The sequence below is a fragment of the Caloenas nicobarica genome, chromosome 4 (assembly GCF_036013445.1).
Source record: "Caloenas nicobarica isolate bCalNic1 chromosome 4, bCalNic1.hap1, whole genome shotgun sequence".
Lineage (NCBI taxonomy): Eukaryota > Metazoa > Chordata > Aves > Columbiformes > Columbidae > Caloenas > Caloenas nicobarica.
Window position 1 is genome coordinate 1,382,199 of NC_088248.1, and position 17,043 is coordinate 1,399,241.

The window sequence follows — 17,043 nt, forward strand, 5'->3', positions numbered from 1 at the left end:
CTTCATACCTTGCAGTGTGTAGTACTGACTGGAAGTCCAACATTGGAAGCTACCACAACTGTGAACGCCGAAGCCAACTCAATAGTGAATCCACTGCGGGAAGCATAAGAAAACACTTCACAATCACTCTTTGCATCCGCTCGGGCTGATACCGTGCAGCGTGCCCAAGTCTTACCCGTCTCTTCTTTGACTGTTTTATCTCCAACTGATTTTTTTTTTTTGGTCATAGGAATAAGTTAAGAGAACAAGGAAGGGCTGAATAGGAGGGACAGTAAGGTCTAGTCATCATGGCTCACCGCGTCAGGGACTTCTACTGGTCTACGCTGCGGTGAATCATGCCTCATTAGTAACTGGTTAAGCAGCAGCAGAGGTCGAGTATGCATTAAGGATGAAATTTACTGTAACAAATACTATGGTTTCAATAAGCCTGAAGCACACTGGGAAAGCCGCCGTCATCCTGCCAGTTCCAAATGCACCTTGTGCTATGTCGGTGAGGTCACCAGCAGGAGACTCGGCTCACGTAGACCTCTACGCCTTGAATGCATTCACTATTAGTTCACAGGGTTATCTTGGGTTTCCTTTCTTTCTCATTCTTTCTTTCTCTCCTTTTTCATTTTTTTAGAAAGATGGAGAAGTCGAAGCTGGGTTATTGTTAAAACCAAATCACAGCATATCCAGCAAACTGCACTACAAACAAATGGCAATTTCTTGGCAATTTCTCCCAAGATTGCACAACCGTAACGAGAACGGTGCGCCTACCTGGACGGCGTGATGGGAGTGAGGTCTTTACCCATGGTCTGGATAACTCTTCTGCCCCAGACCCAGAGACCCACGCAGATCCCAACGCCCCCATAGAACAGCAGCCAGACGGGGGTTGACGCTTCTTGCATGACACCACCTTGCTCGTAGATAAGCCAGAGCGCCACGAGGGGTCCGATGGCATTGCTGGGGAAACAGAAAAACAGCACCCTGGTTACAGAAATGCAGATAATTGCCTTGGAAGAAATGTCTTATTTTCTACGTGGTCTGACTTGACCCCTTCTCGCTTGGCAAGGCTGCAGCAGAGCATTCTTATCGAGTTGCTTTTTCAGCTGTCACTTCACCACTGATAACTACAGCGGACGCTGAAAGGAATTGCTCTTTTACAAATGGTTTCCTGAAATGTCAGAGTTGGTAATGCCTCATTGTGTCTGTTCTGGGAAAACAAACAAACGAACAAGAATTTTCAGTACTGCACTGAAGTTATCTCAAAGTTTACTAGTTCAAGAGCCCTGCATCTTTAAAATTCAAGTCTTAAATTAGCTCTTTTTGTCAAAGAGGGAAATAATGAACAGAATTACCGTCCTAGACGAGAAGATACAGACATCATCTAGCCTGACACCCTGGAACTGCTGCAGACAGGATGAGGAGGCAGCGGGAGGGCGAGCGAGCCCTCGTCAGGGTGCTGTGCAGCGGGTGGGACTGGACCAGAGGAGACTCCTTGGTGACACGAGCTGGCGCCAGCCCTTTGTGCCACCCGCTCTGCCGCCGGCTCCAAAAGCACGGGCAGGCGGCGACACCGGAGCCCCCGCTCCTAACGCAGGTCACCCAAAACTGCCTGGGGCCAGCCTTCTAACTCGCTTTACTCTAAAAAACCCCATCAAGTTTCTAGAAATTAGAGTTTGAAGAAAAACCTGAAAGCCGGTGTTCAGTTACTATAGAAGCTTAAATACTAAAAAAGCAGATAAAAACTTTGATGTCCCCCTTTTTTTTTTTTTTGCTGCTCTTTCACTAAAGCGAGGAGCTGCGTGCCCTGCTGAGCAGCGTTTATCCCCGACCGACAGAAGCATAAGCTGCACTTGGGTCTAAACACTCAGGAGAAGAGCAGAGCGAGCCCGCCCGATGCCATTCCGATGCCATTCCGAGGTCGTTCCGATGTCATTCCGATGTCGTTCCAACAGCCCGCACCGCCAGAGGATCTCCCCTCTTTGCAAAGCAATAAGGAGCGCGCGTCACAGCCGCCTCACCCGCCACGTTTAGTCGCTGGTCTTGCTCCGAGGCACGTGGACGGAGTTAGAGCCAGTTCTAACGTCCAGCCCTGTGCAAACCCAGCCACCGCAACCCACCGGGAATCCTTCACTTGGTTCAGGGGGCTGAAGACACTGGGTAGCGATGAAGGACTAAATACACTAAAGAGCGAGTTCCGCTGGCAAAAATACTTTAAATATATACATATAAACACAAAATACCGATACTGTGCCTGAGGATGCATTGGATTTGTTGAATTTTTGCACGAGTGAAATGACGCTATGTGAAAAGCCCTTAGTGCCTGGATGCAAGAAGTATTTTGCCCTGAAGGAAGAAGAGATTCTTGACTGAAGAACCACTTCTAACATTTTTTAAATTGACCTAAAACTTCTTGGCCAGTGTTTGCAGGTGTGGATTAAATTCCTTGCACGTTTAAATGCTTTACTGTGCAGAGAAAAAGGAAAGTAATTCACTGTACCTTCAACTGACGGATGCGGAAGGATGGACAAAGGCAACTAAAACATTGAACAAAGGGAAAACAAACCAGATCATCCCTTTTTGTAGTGCTGTATGACATGAGGACAACCTCCCTCCTGAAAATAATAACAAGTACAATTGGAACGAGCCCAGACACTGATTCCTGGCTATTCTGAAGAGATTATGGATGGATATTTGTCAGCCCCAATGTAAACGCGCAGAAGGAAAAGGCTTCAAAAACTGCGGCAGCAAACTATGCGCTTCGGTACCAAAAATCCAGTTTTAATTATTTGCAAATGCTACACCTCTGCGAATCAGCTAAGCTTAATCCTCGAAGGAAAGGTTATTTTCTTAGTTGTGGCAAAGGCAAAACTCTGCTGACTTATGAGCAGCCCTGGAGGACCCGAGCGGTTGGTGCTGATGCCCCAGAGGTGACTTGTGATACCTTCCCTGTAGGACAAGAGAACAGAGGAGCCCTGGATTATAGAATCATTGTGGTTGGAGAAGACCCTCACAATCATGGAGTCCAACCATAACCCAGCCCTGGCTTCCTACGCTAACAGGGAACAGCGCTAGAAGAAGCTGTTGGGCCTGTCCCACCACAAAACTGCCAGGAGCTCTCCATGAACATCGTGACTCACGAACTGCGAAGACGAGGAGCCTGGAATACATCAGCTTGCAGACATCACCACTAGCGTGGGCGATCAGCCATCCTTGGCGCCAGGAAGGGTTCGTCAGCAGAAGACAACCAGACCCAACGGCAGAGTAAGAGAGAGACGACACACCAAAAAATTAAAAACAAGGTGTTGTTAGATAAGAAACTTTGCTTTGAGACCTTCCGTGGTTAATAGATGTCTCCTACAGCCGGGTGACCGAGCAGAAGAACCACGAGGACGCCGGCTGGACGGGGATGTGGTTTTCACAAGATTCCCCCCCGGTTCGATCTCGTGCGGCTCAAGACGCGGCCAGCAGGCAAGCAGACCTCAGGTCTGCCACACGTTGGGCTGACACTCACTTCACAAGTCTGTTCTCAAGAAGTGATTTTTCTCTGTCTCTCTCCCACGCCGCTCCTTCGCTCGCCTCAACTCTTCTTTGGGCTGGAGCTATTTGTGGTAGCTTAGAGGGAGAAGAAAAAAAGAAAAAAGCCCAGGGGCTCCCGATCCCTATCTACATCTATCCATATGTAAAACTGCCACTAGGTTCCTACGAAAGCCAAGTGCTTTTGAGGACGTTGCCATTTTAGTTAGCTATTGGGTTTAAAAGCCAAGGTAAGCTGCTCTCCTTGTGGTGTTACTTTACTTTTGCACACCTAATACACATTTTTCCACTGAGCACAAGAGGACAGCCATTACAAGTTAATTTTACGATGAATTTATAAAATGTTACGGCATATAAAATTATAAACATTATAAAATGTTGCGTCTATCTGCCATGCGGTTTGTTCTCCATTTTCCGGTGGTTTTAACCATCTCTGCGGGGCTCGGCGGGGCCCGGTTCCTGGCAGGAGCAGGACTTTGTAGCGGGGTGGTGTGTGGGGGCTCTTTGCCTTTTCCGGAGGCACGAGAGAGGATTAAACGCCATCTACAGAAATTCTTGCACTTGCAGACATGGGTCAGGATGGTTTTTGGAGACCCCTGAGACAATTCCGCTCGCTCTCTCGGCTAAAGGTGAACTGGCGCAACTTCTGTTGTCAATCTGTCCCGCACCATTTTTGTAAAGCTGTGGTGACAGACAGCATTTGACAGCGAATCTGAGCTATAAATAGGGGTTTGGCTTCTCCTCTCCCCTGCGAAACAGATAGTATTACCAACCAAAAAAAACCCCCGCATTCAGCCATCACGAGACAGGCTTAGAAGTCAGTCTGCCCTGCACACGAGCTGACATTTTTAGGTGTCTTTGAGTCACAAGTCCAGGCCCTTCTCTGGAGCAACCCATTTATATATTTATCTTTTAATTAAGCATTTCTTTCCCAGTAATGGAAGGATGCCCTCAGCTGGATGCTCCATCACCAAACCCCATCCAACCTGTCATAATATTTGATGAACCCGCAACATCGCTAGTACCTCACCACTTCTTCTTTGTACTAGTAAACAGCGAGCTGTTCAAAAAGAAAATCTAACTGCATCTGAATGCTGTGCCCTGGATGAGCTTTGCTTTACAAACTGCCACCTACAGACCACTCGATGGCCACGCGTGGATTCTCCGCTACCTGAAAAACCAGATTGCGTTTCAGCCGTTTTTTTCCAGTTGAGCAAAAGAAGCTTCACGCATTCGTTATCACCGATTAAAACCGAACCACGAGCAAAATAGCTGAGAAAGCAGCATTAGGCTTCCAATATGACAAATATAATTACAAAATCCCTAGTCATTCGAGTATTTCCCAAACCAGGATTTCACAAGTGAAATTTTTTTCCACCGGGGAAATCAGCGGGATGACATTTCTGAAGATGCTGCAATTACGGCTGGAGACATCACCCACTTGAGGAAGGGTGCAAGGAAGGTAACGCCTCGATGTACCAACGGGAAAAAGAAAAAAGTCCTAATCTCCAGAGATCTCAGATTATTGAGTTTTATCCCAGTTCTGGTAATCAGACAGTTTTGAAATGGCGCGCATACGCAATAAAAGCGTGCCACAGCTGCGCCCCATGACGTGTGAGCTTTGGCTGTGTTAACAAATCACGGATTTCTTCCTCTAGCTCGTAGCCACACGCTGTAAATGGTGGCCCTGAAACCCCCAAATCCCTGGGCACCAAGGATTGGGTCCATCCCAGCATAGAATCATTTGGGTTGGAAGGGACCCTCTAAGATCACCGAGTCCAACCGTTCACCCACCCCGGCACTAACCCGTGTTCCTGAGAACCTCATCTCCGTGTCTTTCAAACAGAAGAAAACCAGATTTCAGGCTGCTCTTGGTAATTGTAATGGACAGATTAGGTTCCTAAGTATTGTAGGGAATCTTGACTGCAGCTCTCAGGGAGGGAATAAGAAATACTCATTTTCTACTCCAGCCTTATTATGGCTCCGTTAGACTCCCCATTCAGCCAGCAGACTGAATCCCACTCAGCTCTGTGTGCAGGGAGATCCGGGCAATGTTCTCGCCTTTCCCTCCATTAATCCCGTTGCCTTTTCTTCGGGAAGAGGGGAAAAGGCGAGTCCCGGCGCTGCCTGTGCGCTCCGACCTCCAGCGCCAGTGAAGCCTGGAGGGAGACAAAAGGAGAAATTCCTCCCCCTGTATTTTGGGCAAAGAGGAATTTCCTAGTCTCACTTGCATCGCTTTGATTAACAGTGAATTCCCTACCTGGGAGCAGTTCAGTTTCCCTAAAACTACTGAGAGAATGTGTAGAAATTTATTATAAATATTAAACTTTTTTACTATGGCTCTGAAATAGTTTTAGATCCTGCCTTCAGGAATGCAGCTCATATAGTTTGGATAATGCGTAGGAGCGCAAGGCTGACGCTTTTCTCACAGCACAAAGAGCAGATTTTAATCTGCAAACCTCACGATGATCCACAGCGTCTTTCCAGGGGGTTCATCCTGCAAGAATTCAAAGAATAACTAAGCTCTGGAGGTTGCTGGAGTCGTCAAAAACCTCCTCTTGTTTGCCCGGATGGGCTGCGGGGCTGATGCTTTCTCATTATACGGGTTGCGGCTGCAACGCCGAGCCCCGGATCATCCCAATTCCTGCTGAACCAACCGGTTTTTACAGAAAATAAGCTCAGCCCAGCTCACCCGTAGACGCACCTAATCCCAGGCTGTCTGGAAAGCTGGCTCCGCACAAGCGTTTGGGAAGCTGGCAGTTCTCCTCGTGTCACGCTCCTGGCCCAGGGCTTTTTTTTCCATCCTGCCCTTTTTTATTCTCCCGTTGCCCTTGCAGCGACCCGACATGCTCCCTTTGTGCCCAGCTGCCGGGACCTGCTCCCTCGGCGCCACTAATTAAGTTCAATAACAACAACTTTTTTTTTTCCCCCCCCTCCCAGTGGTTCTGTCCCAACACATTTAGCTGGGATTTTAAATTCTTTAGCTTCCATCCAGCCCATGTGCACGATAGTGTGACAAAGCTCCTGGCCCGGCTCAGTTAGTCCCAGCCCTGGAAAGGCTCCAGCATCCTTGACACAACACATAGAAGCTCCGCGGCAGTGGGGACTCGGGAGGGGATGGTCTGAACAAAACACCCACCCAAATACGGAATTACTGCAACTCCCTGTTTCTTGTAACGCCCAAGAGCTCCGCGCTGGATCCCTGCTCGTGTCAGCCTGAACACGAGCCCTGGCTGCTACAAACAGCGGTGCCTACAATACTAAAAAGCTTCATCTTGGAAGAAACTGGAGTCTGGCTACCCTTCTTACAAGTTAGTCCTGCAGTCTAAGGCAGAATACTCATTTAACTCCTCCAGGTCCAGGGGCAAAGCCTGGACAACGAAACACAGGGGATCTCCATATGATTTTTTGCTGGAAGTGTTATCTAAACACCACGAGGCATTTCTGCTCCGTAAAGTGTTTCCGGGCTGCATCACGGTTCAGTCCATACCGTACACCACTGCCTCGTGCTTAAATATGCTCTCAAACAGGTCAACTACTGCAGTTTCTTAATTTTTATATTAGCTTCTAATTTTTCTCTCTTCGCTCCTCTTATCGGCTCCTGTCCCTTCAAACAGCCTGATGGAAAATAAATAGAAAACATGGGAGGAGAGCAAGTTCCAGGACAGGGAGTGAAAACATAGGAGACAAGTCCAAAAAAAAAGATGTGGACTATGGAGGTGCTGCCCTAAATATAGGAGTGAGGAGCTTAAAACCAAATGGAGAGGCAAGTGGGATTTTAAGGATTGAAGAAGGAGGAAAAAATAGAGCAGCAGCTTGACAGCAGCACCTAAAATAAGCTGAAGGAAGGAGGGAGACGAAGAGGTAGCAGCCCTGGGTGGAAGCTGAACGGCCCAGGCTTGCTTTGCTGCAGAAACACGGAGGGAAAGCTGCACTATTAGCCAGGTTCTGCTGCATTATTTTTGAAAAAACCACGCTGCCTTTTCAGCTCTGCAGATCCTTCTGCGACATGCGGAGGACCCAAGACGACTCCTCTGCTAGACAGAGGACTGGCCAAATGTCCGGGCAACGCAATCCACGGATCAGTACCTGCACCCCAGAGTGGTTTATCTACTCAACCTTTTTGGCATACAAAGCGGGGCTTTCATTTTTATCGCTTGGCTGGAACTCGGTGCAATTGCAAGGACGGGTTCCTGTGCGAACTGGGATTCAATCCTACGCCCACGACCAACTTCTTGCATTTCTACCAGCCTTGGCAAAATGAAGCTAACGTGTTATTTAGTGTTTTGGTTACACGATTTCAGCTTAAAAAGAGATTTTTAAATCAGCCACATTTCATAAAAATGCACGCCTGCTGGCAAATTTGGTAGGATCACACTGACTGAAGCGGAGATGTGCAAAACACTAAAAAATACGAATTTTCAGGAAGGGATATTGCCAAGGCAACGAGCCAGCCAAAATGGAGAATTCTGGGGAAATTAGGCTGTAAGACGCAACAAATCACACTGCGCAGAGTCTAAACCTTGTCTTTCATCCCGTCCATCTCCTGTGAGGTTGTACGCAGGTGAGCAACACAAGCGCAGACAAAGAAGGTGTAAAATGCTCCATCCCGAGCCTATGTCTTGCGTCCTTCATTCAAAAGTCATGTACTTTGTGGAATAAAACGGAGCCTGGCCTTGGAATGGAAAGAGGTTGGGCAAATGAACGAAGAGACATTATTTTACAGGGGTTTGACCAGGCAACGTGTGCGTGGGATTTATAAACTTCTGTAGGACTTGGATTTTAAGGCTTGTGAGATTTTATGGGCTATTTAGCGATACATCAGTATCACTCACACAGTCCCAGACCCTCCTAGATTCAGCGAAGGGAGGTTTACGAGGGCTGCGGCACCCGAAACAAAGACATTCTGACATTTTTGCCATGCAACAGGACAAAAGATGAACTTCTGCTCATGACAAAAATAGCCTAAATCTCTCATTTGCTGATGGTCTCCAACCTTGTAGATAAAACAGGCTGCGAACTCTGCAGGGCTGGGACTGTCCTGTTCACTTTTACAGCAGTCAGCATGCCGGGGGGGCCTCAAAGTTTGCCAAAATTAAACCAGAATTAAAGTACTTACTGCAGAAAACGTTACCGTCAAGAAAAAAATAAACCGTTGGTTGAGCAGCCCAGCACCTGGAAAGCACTGGGGACAGCAGCATCACGAGTCTTGCAAAACTCAGCCCTGATTATCATCAGCCCGCAGAAACCAATACGCTTTCTGACCGGCCGTGCTGCCAAACCTCGCTCCAAGCACCTCAACTGTAAAAAAATGGTGGTTTTTGAGACCTCGCCCTCTTACCTGACATCATTACCTCCGTGGGCAAAGGATCCGAAACAGGCTGTTAAGATCTGGAGGAAATGGAAAAGGAGGTGGACCTGAGACGTGTCTTTCTCCTCCTTGTCCTCCTCCACGGGATCCACCGGCGGCCGGCTGGGATCCGCCAGCTCGGAGCCCAACTTCATCTCCACGCCGCCTTCCTCCGCCTCGATCTCCGCCTCGGCCACCGCGTTGCAGTAGCTGGAGTAGCTGTCGTAGCGGACCCGCTTCTTGGAGTAGGAGACGGTGTCCCCAACTAACTTCTCGCTGTCCTCGGGGGCCGACGTGTCGGCCGCCTTGAAGGAGGAGTGCACGGGCATGCCGCAGATGGCCGCCGTGTAGCACGTGTAGCTGTTGTTGCGCCGCAAGAGTTTGTAGTTGTTTTCTGGAGCGGGCCTCTCGTCGGCGGCCCTGTCCAGGTGTATTTTGTGGAGCAAGTCTTTGTATAAACCTGAGTCCTTGTGCACGGTGTGGTACACGTGGCCGTCGCTCCTCACCTGCCCGTCGAAGCTGAAGGTGCCGTTGGAGACGGGCGACTTGACCGAGGTGTGCGTCATGGAGAACGCCCTTCCTACAACAGCAGAAATTCAGGGGGTTTATTTCCACGCAACGTCACAGAGCAGCCCCCCGGCTTCCCGCTTTGCAACGCGGTAAAACAGCAGCGATCCGAGGGCACAGGACAAAGAAGATCATTTTGCAACACAAGCGGCGAATAAGGCAAAATTCAATCCTCTGCGATAGGAGGTTAAATCCTCCAGTTCTTTGAAAACCTCATTTCTGTCGATTTCCTTACTTGTAAAATAAGTTCTACTTTTTCTGAGGTTGCGTCCACATTGATCAGACACAACAAGTATTTCAGGAAAGGTGGTCTTACTGTGATTTCATATGGCATGTGAGGTCACGTGTTAAAATTACCTATACTTAAGAGACGTTTATATAACTTGCAAAAACAATTAAAAAAACAAGAAAACAGAAAGAAAAAAGTTCACATTCTGCAGAAATATCTCCTCAGCTATTCTGACATTTTGTCTATCTTATTTTTATGAACGTGACACTACTTCTTCCCACTGCGTACATTTCCCATGAGTGTACGCTGTCAGACACACGTCACAGCCAAGCCAATATTTCTGCAGAAACGATCTTTTTCATTTCCCGACTTCCCAGATTTCTACCGTGCCACATCCAGAGCTGGTTTTTGAAGTGGAAGCACAGAGGCAAAGGGCTTCACGGCACAACTAATTTGATTTTGTAAGAACCAGATGAATATTTAAGGCATGTATTAACCGAATTGCAGTGCTCTCTAGATGTTAGCAAAGTGATATCAGAGCCAGCAGACAAGAGAACAAGAAGAGCTTTATGCACACAAGGTTACTTCTTATAAATGTACATTCAGAAAACAACGCGTGAGATCCTTCTAGTGGACACGGTCCAAACAGTCACGCGTTTGTCAACAAAAACCAAACTCTTTTCATCTCCTGCGGTAGTATGCTAATAATCTTTATGCCGAATTTAACCTTCATACATCAGTAATTTGCATTTTCTGTATTTTTCCACTGCTTAAAAGGATAGAAGCACCATTAAGGATACAAAGTAAAGCAAAAAGGAAAGCAATGTTTGCTTTCGGCTGCTTCTAAGACTGAAATACAGCCAAACAAAATGCAATTATTTTTAAGTCCTCTCTAGAAAATGTCACTTGTAAATGAGCACCTTTCCCAACAAGTGCTGAAGAGGGATTTGAGCTGGAAATCGCAAACGCTAACTTACCGTTGATAAAAGAAAGAAACCTTATGGGAAAAGGGAGCAGATGAACCCCCTGGTGCTGTCTGGGGTTCTTACCATAGGGCACACGGGGATGGTTTCCATTTGCGATGGTATCTGATGCCCCCGCAGCTTCTGTTCCGGAGCCGGTGAGGGGAATCGTGCTCTCGTCAGATGTTTTGGCACCGGGAAGCTCTTTAAAGACTGGTGTTTCTTCACCTTGAATTTTATCGAGGCTTTCATCTGATATCCTCGACAGCGCAGCATCTTTCTTTAACTGGCCTAAGGAAATAACAATACTGTAATTTTAAACCCAACCCACCCTTCTTGGCTGCTTGTGTTTCCACTCTTTGCATCAACGGCACAGCTTAATGTGGATACAGTAACCTGGCTCCATTTCTTTATTTATTTCTAACACTTATCTTTACTAAATTAATCTGAGAAACTCCTAGACCATCTTTGTTTCTTCCTATAAATTCACCGATGTAGGTAACCAAAGTAAAACACCGAGCTGCTCATTTATTAGTGAAATCTGAAACTTTTCTCTGCGTTTTAAACACTGCATTTGTTGAAAGTCGCAAAGCAAACGAGCAAAACACTGTACAGCTAAAAGCTGTGGTGAGTCCAATTTACTGTAAAGTTAAAGAAGTCACTTAAAGATAACAATTCTGACAGATTTTTTTTTCTTCTTTAATATTTCCTTTACAAAATATAAACCGGATTATATTCCAGGATTCACGTTCCTGTTTCTGCTGGGCTCTGGAAGCAGCGAGCACTGCAGCGGATGCCTCAGGAGGTTTGAACTTCTGCCACGGCAGGTTTTTAAGAGCAGGTTACACAAATTCACGAGGAATTGTTCAAGCCTATCCCGCCTGTGGGTGGGAACGGGACTGGGTGACCTCTCAAGGGCGCTTCCAGTTCTGAAACGAGTTTTTCCATGATTTCACACTGCTCGCATTTCATCAAGCAAACTACTTACTTTCTATTTTCCTCTTCATCCAGGGACACACGAAAATCCAGACTAAGATGGCAAAGACTAAGGACACGCCGACTGATATCAGAGCAATGGCCCACATGGGCAGTACCAGTCCCAGTACTGTGAAGACAAAGAAATAAAACACATGCAAACTGTAAATTAACAGGATTTAATTCCCTTCGGCAGTGGAAGAGCAGTCTGTTGCAGAAAAGCCTGTGTTCACAACGTACTCAACACAAACGGGCTGATAATTTTTTTACCATGTATATCGGTTATTGCAGTATTTAAGCTCTAGTTGACACGCAGACTTTTGAAGTTTAGTCCTCCGGTTCTCTTTTGCCCCACCGTGACCTTATTTCTGAAGAAATCAGGGGCAAAACTCCCCCATCGGGGCTGCGAAAACAAGTCAGCAGTGATTTTATACACGAATGCACATTGAACCGTGTCGCACATCAGGGTGAGCATTTACCTGACCTTTGCTCTGGCCAGTAAAGCCTGATACTAACCTTAATCCAAGCCTTTTCCTGCTCATGACAACAGCTTCGTGTACCACCTGAGAGCTGAGCTTTGGGTCCTGCAACGTGCCATTCTGTCGATAACTCGCGTTCCTGGAAGCATCCCCCCAACAGAGCTCCTTGCGCTTGTTTAATTAAACGGCCAGGCCCTTAATGAAGAAAGAGCTTGGGCTCTGACCTTTCAAACCCCTCTACGCATGCCTATCTCAAAACCTACATGATTTATTCATCCTTGTGAGCAAATGTTGCCAGGACAGAGGCCTTGGAGGGCAAATAAGCATTTCTTGAGTACCAAAACCCCGAGCCCCACCTTTTTATTCACACACTTCAGAGGCTGCCAAGATGAAACAGAAGGGACGTTAAGGTTCTTATTTAATTTGTTTTGCTTAATGAGTCACCGCAGAGTGCCTGACCTACTTCTGCAGTACAGCTAATGAGGAAATGTTGGTTATACAGCTGATTTACTGTGAAACATTCGGCTATGTAGCCAAGTAGGACTTCGACTTAAGAAAAACGAATGGTTGAGTTATGTTACCCTCAATGTGGGAAATTCTCAAGCTTTTTATGAATTTCAGTAGTGCTACGCTGTCAAATAGAGTCTACCAATTGCATCTGCCTAGTACATCCAGTATGTCAGGTGCTAGAGGAAACAAATTTCCGTTCAAAAATGTCACTTTCTAAGCCTGCTTTCTTAATTCAAGGGGCACAGTCAGCAGTCTCGCTTCAACTCGCTGACCATTCATGACTCTGAGGCAATAATCTAATCTAGAGATAACATTTAATGACCAGACTCTCCAATAGTCAAGAGCACTGAACACCTTTTTTTCTGAACTCTTTTGCTGTGAGGGTTTAAATATACACTGTTTAAAATATAAACACAAATTTATACACATAAATATGTAAGTGTAAATATATAAAAAATGTAAGTTTGGGTATAAACATAAAAAGGATATAAACACAAATATATAAATGCACATAAAATACACAAATATAAAAATGTAAACTTAAATTAAGTCCTGAGAAATGACACGTCTAGTTTCCTTCTACTGGAGTTGCAATGAAAACACAGCACCCCAGAGAGAAGCTGCATTAAATGCAGAAACAGGCGTGGGGCTTCTTATCGTTGAAGGGAAGTAAAGAAGTAAATGTAATTAATAGGCTCCGTACCAGATCTGCGAGAGCGAGTCAGCTGCTGTCAGCGGAGCTGTGGCACTGGATTGAGCACAAACGTCCCACCTGCTCTTACCGCCTGCTCTGACCCTTCCAGGTAAGTACATCAAGGAGGGAAAACACCTTTGAGAGCTCAGCGCGGCCTCAGATTTATGAAGCCAAATCCGGCACCTCAACCTTTCCCCTTCCTCTAAAGAGGGATTTTTTTTTTTTGTAACGGGGCTCTTCCCCACTAACCAGAGAGATCGGGGGAGTCACAACACCCCGTGTGAAACAGCAGCCGGCAGGTGTACGATTTACTCTGCCCCTCGGTAACTCCTGGGGTGGGAGCTGAGCCAGCGCGGCACAGCACGGAACCACAGACGGTTTGTGTTGCAGGGCCCTCCCCAGCCCCCCAGGGCCCCCCTGCCACGAGCAGGGACATCTGCACCAGCTCAGGTCGCTCAGAGCCCCGTCCAGCCTGGCCTGGGGTGTCTCCAGGGATGGTTCAGCCACCGCCTCTCTGGGCACCTGGGCCGGGCTCTCACCACCCTCAGGGCCAACAATTCCTTCCTCATGTCCAGCCTGAATCTCCCTCCTTTAGTTCAAAACCATCACCCCTTGTCCTGTCACAACAGGCCCTGCTCAAAAGTCTGTCCCCATCTTTCTTATCAGCCCCTTTTAAGCACAGAAAGGCTGCACTACGGTGTCCCCGGAGCTTCTCTTCTCCAGCTGAACAGCCCAACTCTCTCAGCCCGTGCCACAGCAGAGCTGTTCCAGCCTCGGATCACCTTTGGGATCCTCCTCTGGATGTCGTTACACGCTGTAGGATGTTACACGCTGTAGGAAGCTTACCCGGTGCCCCTGTGTACATGATGGAGAACACGTTGATCGCTATGGTAGCAGCATAAAACACTGGAAGGGCGCGGAGACCGTTGGGCACAGGATCTTCCTGCATGGAAATCAGAGGGGGAAAAAGGAAATATTAGCTGGATTTTCCACCAGCATGAACCACCATGAGGACACACGTGCTGTCAAGGCAGCGCCAGGCAGGTGGAGCTTGCGGGTGGACGATGAGGGAAGGGTGGTGACCTGCCTGGTGACACCCATCCCACGGTGCTGGGCCTGGCAAGAATCGGTGTTTCGGGGAAGCCTGAATGGGAACTTTTGGGAAAACTAATGGGAAGGAGCGAGATGGGCTGTACTCGCAGACCTGCTGTGTGACCTGGGGCAGGTTTCCTTCTGCGAGTGTTTTCTCACCTCTCTTGTCTCCGAGATGAGGAGTCCCTTGCGCTGTGCAAATGAAGGACGGGGCTTTGATTTTTTTTGGGGGGGTGGCTACAAGCATCAGTGCACCCTGGCCATCACAAAACCTTATTCCTAACCTCTCGGTTTTGACGAGTTAACAGAAATCCCTGGAATATTAAGTGTCTGGGTGTACAAAACTGCTAACATGTACACTGTGAGCGTGCAATGCTCCTCACGCTGCTGCGCCCGCCATGCTCTTGTGCCTAAAAGCCTTTTTTATTTTTAATATAGGCACACAGCACGAGTCGCTACCTGCTTATGCCAGAAGCTTTATGATCTTACTGTTTTGTGAATGGTCCAGATGGCAGACAGAAGACAGTTCCCTTAGCTTGAACTTCTCCTGCCTCTCGAATGCTTAAATATGTGGGGTTTATGCCAGAGTTCATGTGATTTCGATGACTAATTCCTTCAGCTGTTAGGTTTTGAATGCAATAGAAGAACTTTTCCTCGTCCTTTACGCAACTTGAGTCATTTCAGATTCAAAGCTGAGCCTGTCCAAGTTTATCATCTGCTTTTATCGCTGATGTTTATTGACATCAGAAAGAAAGAATGATGAAGCTGAGGTGACATGCAGCATTATTTATAGCAAAAGAATTAATCCCTCATCTATTTAAGTTCCCTGTATAAGTACTAATACAGCGTCCCTTATTTTAGGTCATCGTCATGCACTGCACTCCCCCACTTCAGCAGGTTGAATGGCGTGAGAGAAACAGAAAGAGCAGATAAAAGTGTTCTGGTCTCCAGTCTGCGCTGGGTGGCAAGCAAATAATCTTCTACACTGGAGATATATGGACCGATGTTACCTCAAAGCTTTCAACTGGTGGCTAAAACTCAGCAATTCGAGTTTCTTGAGGGTCTGGGAAATGTACAGCTGCCCATCTCCTAAAAAAATGACTGGTCTCGTGCCCACAAAACAAGCCATGAAATTCCAGCTCTGGGGAGACGTCAGCACTCACATGAGAGCCTGGGACAAAACCTTCGTACCGAGCGCTCGTTATCACAGGGAGGTTCCTTTACCTTGTTTAAAATGAAGAATCTAATCAGCACAAAGAGGATTCCAGACATCAAGCCAGATAACAGGGGTGAAATAAACCAAGAGGCAACTGTGTTAAAAAAAAAGACAGAATGGAACATGAAACAAACAGTATAGTCACACAAGAGTTGAATAAGTAAGTAGTCAAGGAGCAATTAATTTAAAACCGTTCTTGTACAACCAGAATTAATGTTCTGTATGTTCACTTATTACTAGTGCAACTCAAAGTCCACCGACACATAAGTAATGCTAGGTACTGCTAGAAACATCAGCCAAAACACTTCCAGGTCATTTTGCAGGTTTAGCAATCAAAGAAATCAGGAACATTTTTTCTAGTTTGCTGCAGAGTGGGCCAAGAGAGCCCCTCTAACTTCCTGACCACCACAACCTCGAATCTTGGAAGCGAGTGGAAAGTAATTGCATCCAGCAGGACGCCGCGCTGCTCGCAGGGCAAGAGTCTCTGTTTCCAAAATGCCAGTGAATAACGCACGCACATTTTTTGCAGGCCAGATTTACAAGTGCCCAGGACCAATTTAACTTGGAGTAGGTGGCAAAACTCCCACTGATTTCAATAAAAGCGGATTAGGGCAGCGCTCTGGAAATCTCATCCAGAGTGATTTATCGTTGGTGGCACAGCTAACAGACTGATTCCGCTGTCATTGCAAACTCGCTTCTACTTTGAACAGAATTAAAAACAAGCACGCGTTGCTCCAAATTCTCTAAAGCTCAATTGTGTTCCCGTGCCTTCAGCATCAAATCCTTTTACGAGAGAGGGTTTAGGTTGCGCCTGGGATTCCGAGGCTTCCAAAACAAGGAGAAGCGCTTCAGAGTCCGGCTTGGCTGGGCTGAGCCTGGCAGTGGGCGGCTGCGAGCTAAACATGAGCGGTTCTGCCCGGCTTTTGCCTCCCCGGTGCTGGTGGGTGGAGAAACATGACTGTGGGCATTCATACGACGGCTGGCATTGTGGAGAGCAAGAACGAGGTGCCACGAAAGGAATTAGAAGAGGAGGAATGTCACCTTGAAGCACGTGTGCGAGGGACAAAGTCTCCTCAGTTGGCTGCAATTTGCATTTTACCCCTTTCTCGGCCAGAGATACGCTGCAGCCCTTAATGAACATCTTCTGCACGAGAGGACCAGGGCAGAGAATCATTAAAGGAGGGAGCGCTACCAACGGAAAAGAGATTGCCAGGCATGGTTTTTTTGCAGGCAGCGCACACGGTTTCACATAAAGGCAACGGCGCTTACCAATCTTGACAAGCTGCATCCACTGGACTCCCTGCGTGCCGATGGCGACCAGGGAGAATCCAATCGTAGCACCGACGATGCAATGGGTTCCTGATATCGGGAGCTTCAAGAACGACGCAATCAGCTGCCAAACAGCAGAACCTAGAACAAGAAGGGGAAAAAAAAAAAAAGCGTGGGA

General features: G+C 47.2%; 1 protein-coding gene across 14 annotated transcripts in view; it reads right to left on the bottom strand.

Moving 5' to 3' along the window:
* SLC20A2 (solute carrier family 20 member 2) overlaps nucleotides 1-17,043 on the bottom strand; it is a 48,801-nt gene that overhangs the window by 5,122 nt on the left and 26,636 nt on the right. For all 14 annotated transcript variants that reach the window (XM_065635009.1, XM_065635007.1, XM_065635003.1 and 11 more), the window contains 8 exons: nucleotides 16,866-17,006; nucleotides 15,605-15,690; nucleotides 14,135-14,231; nucleotides 11,619-11,735; nucleotides 10,718-10,921; nucleotides 8,864-9,452; nucleotides 760-945; nucleotides 9-93 (listed from right to left, as the gene is read on the bottom strand). In XM_065635009.1, coding sequence (XP_065491081.1) covers nucleotides 9-93; nucleotides 760-945; nucleotides 8,864-9,452; nucleotides 10,718-10,921; nucleotides 11,619-11,735; nucleotides 14,135-14,231; nucleotides 15,605-15,690; nucleotides 16,866-17,006 — 1,505 coding nt within the window. The remainder of the gene's footprint in view (nucleotides 1-8; nucleotides 94-759; nucleotides 946-8,863; nucleotides 9,453-10,717; nucleotides 10,922-11,618; nucleotides 11,736-14,134; nucleotides 14,232-15,604; nucleotides 15,691-16,865; nucleotides 17,007-17,043) is intronic.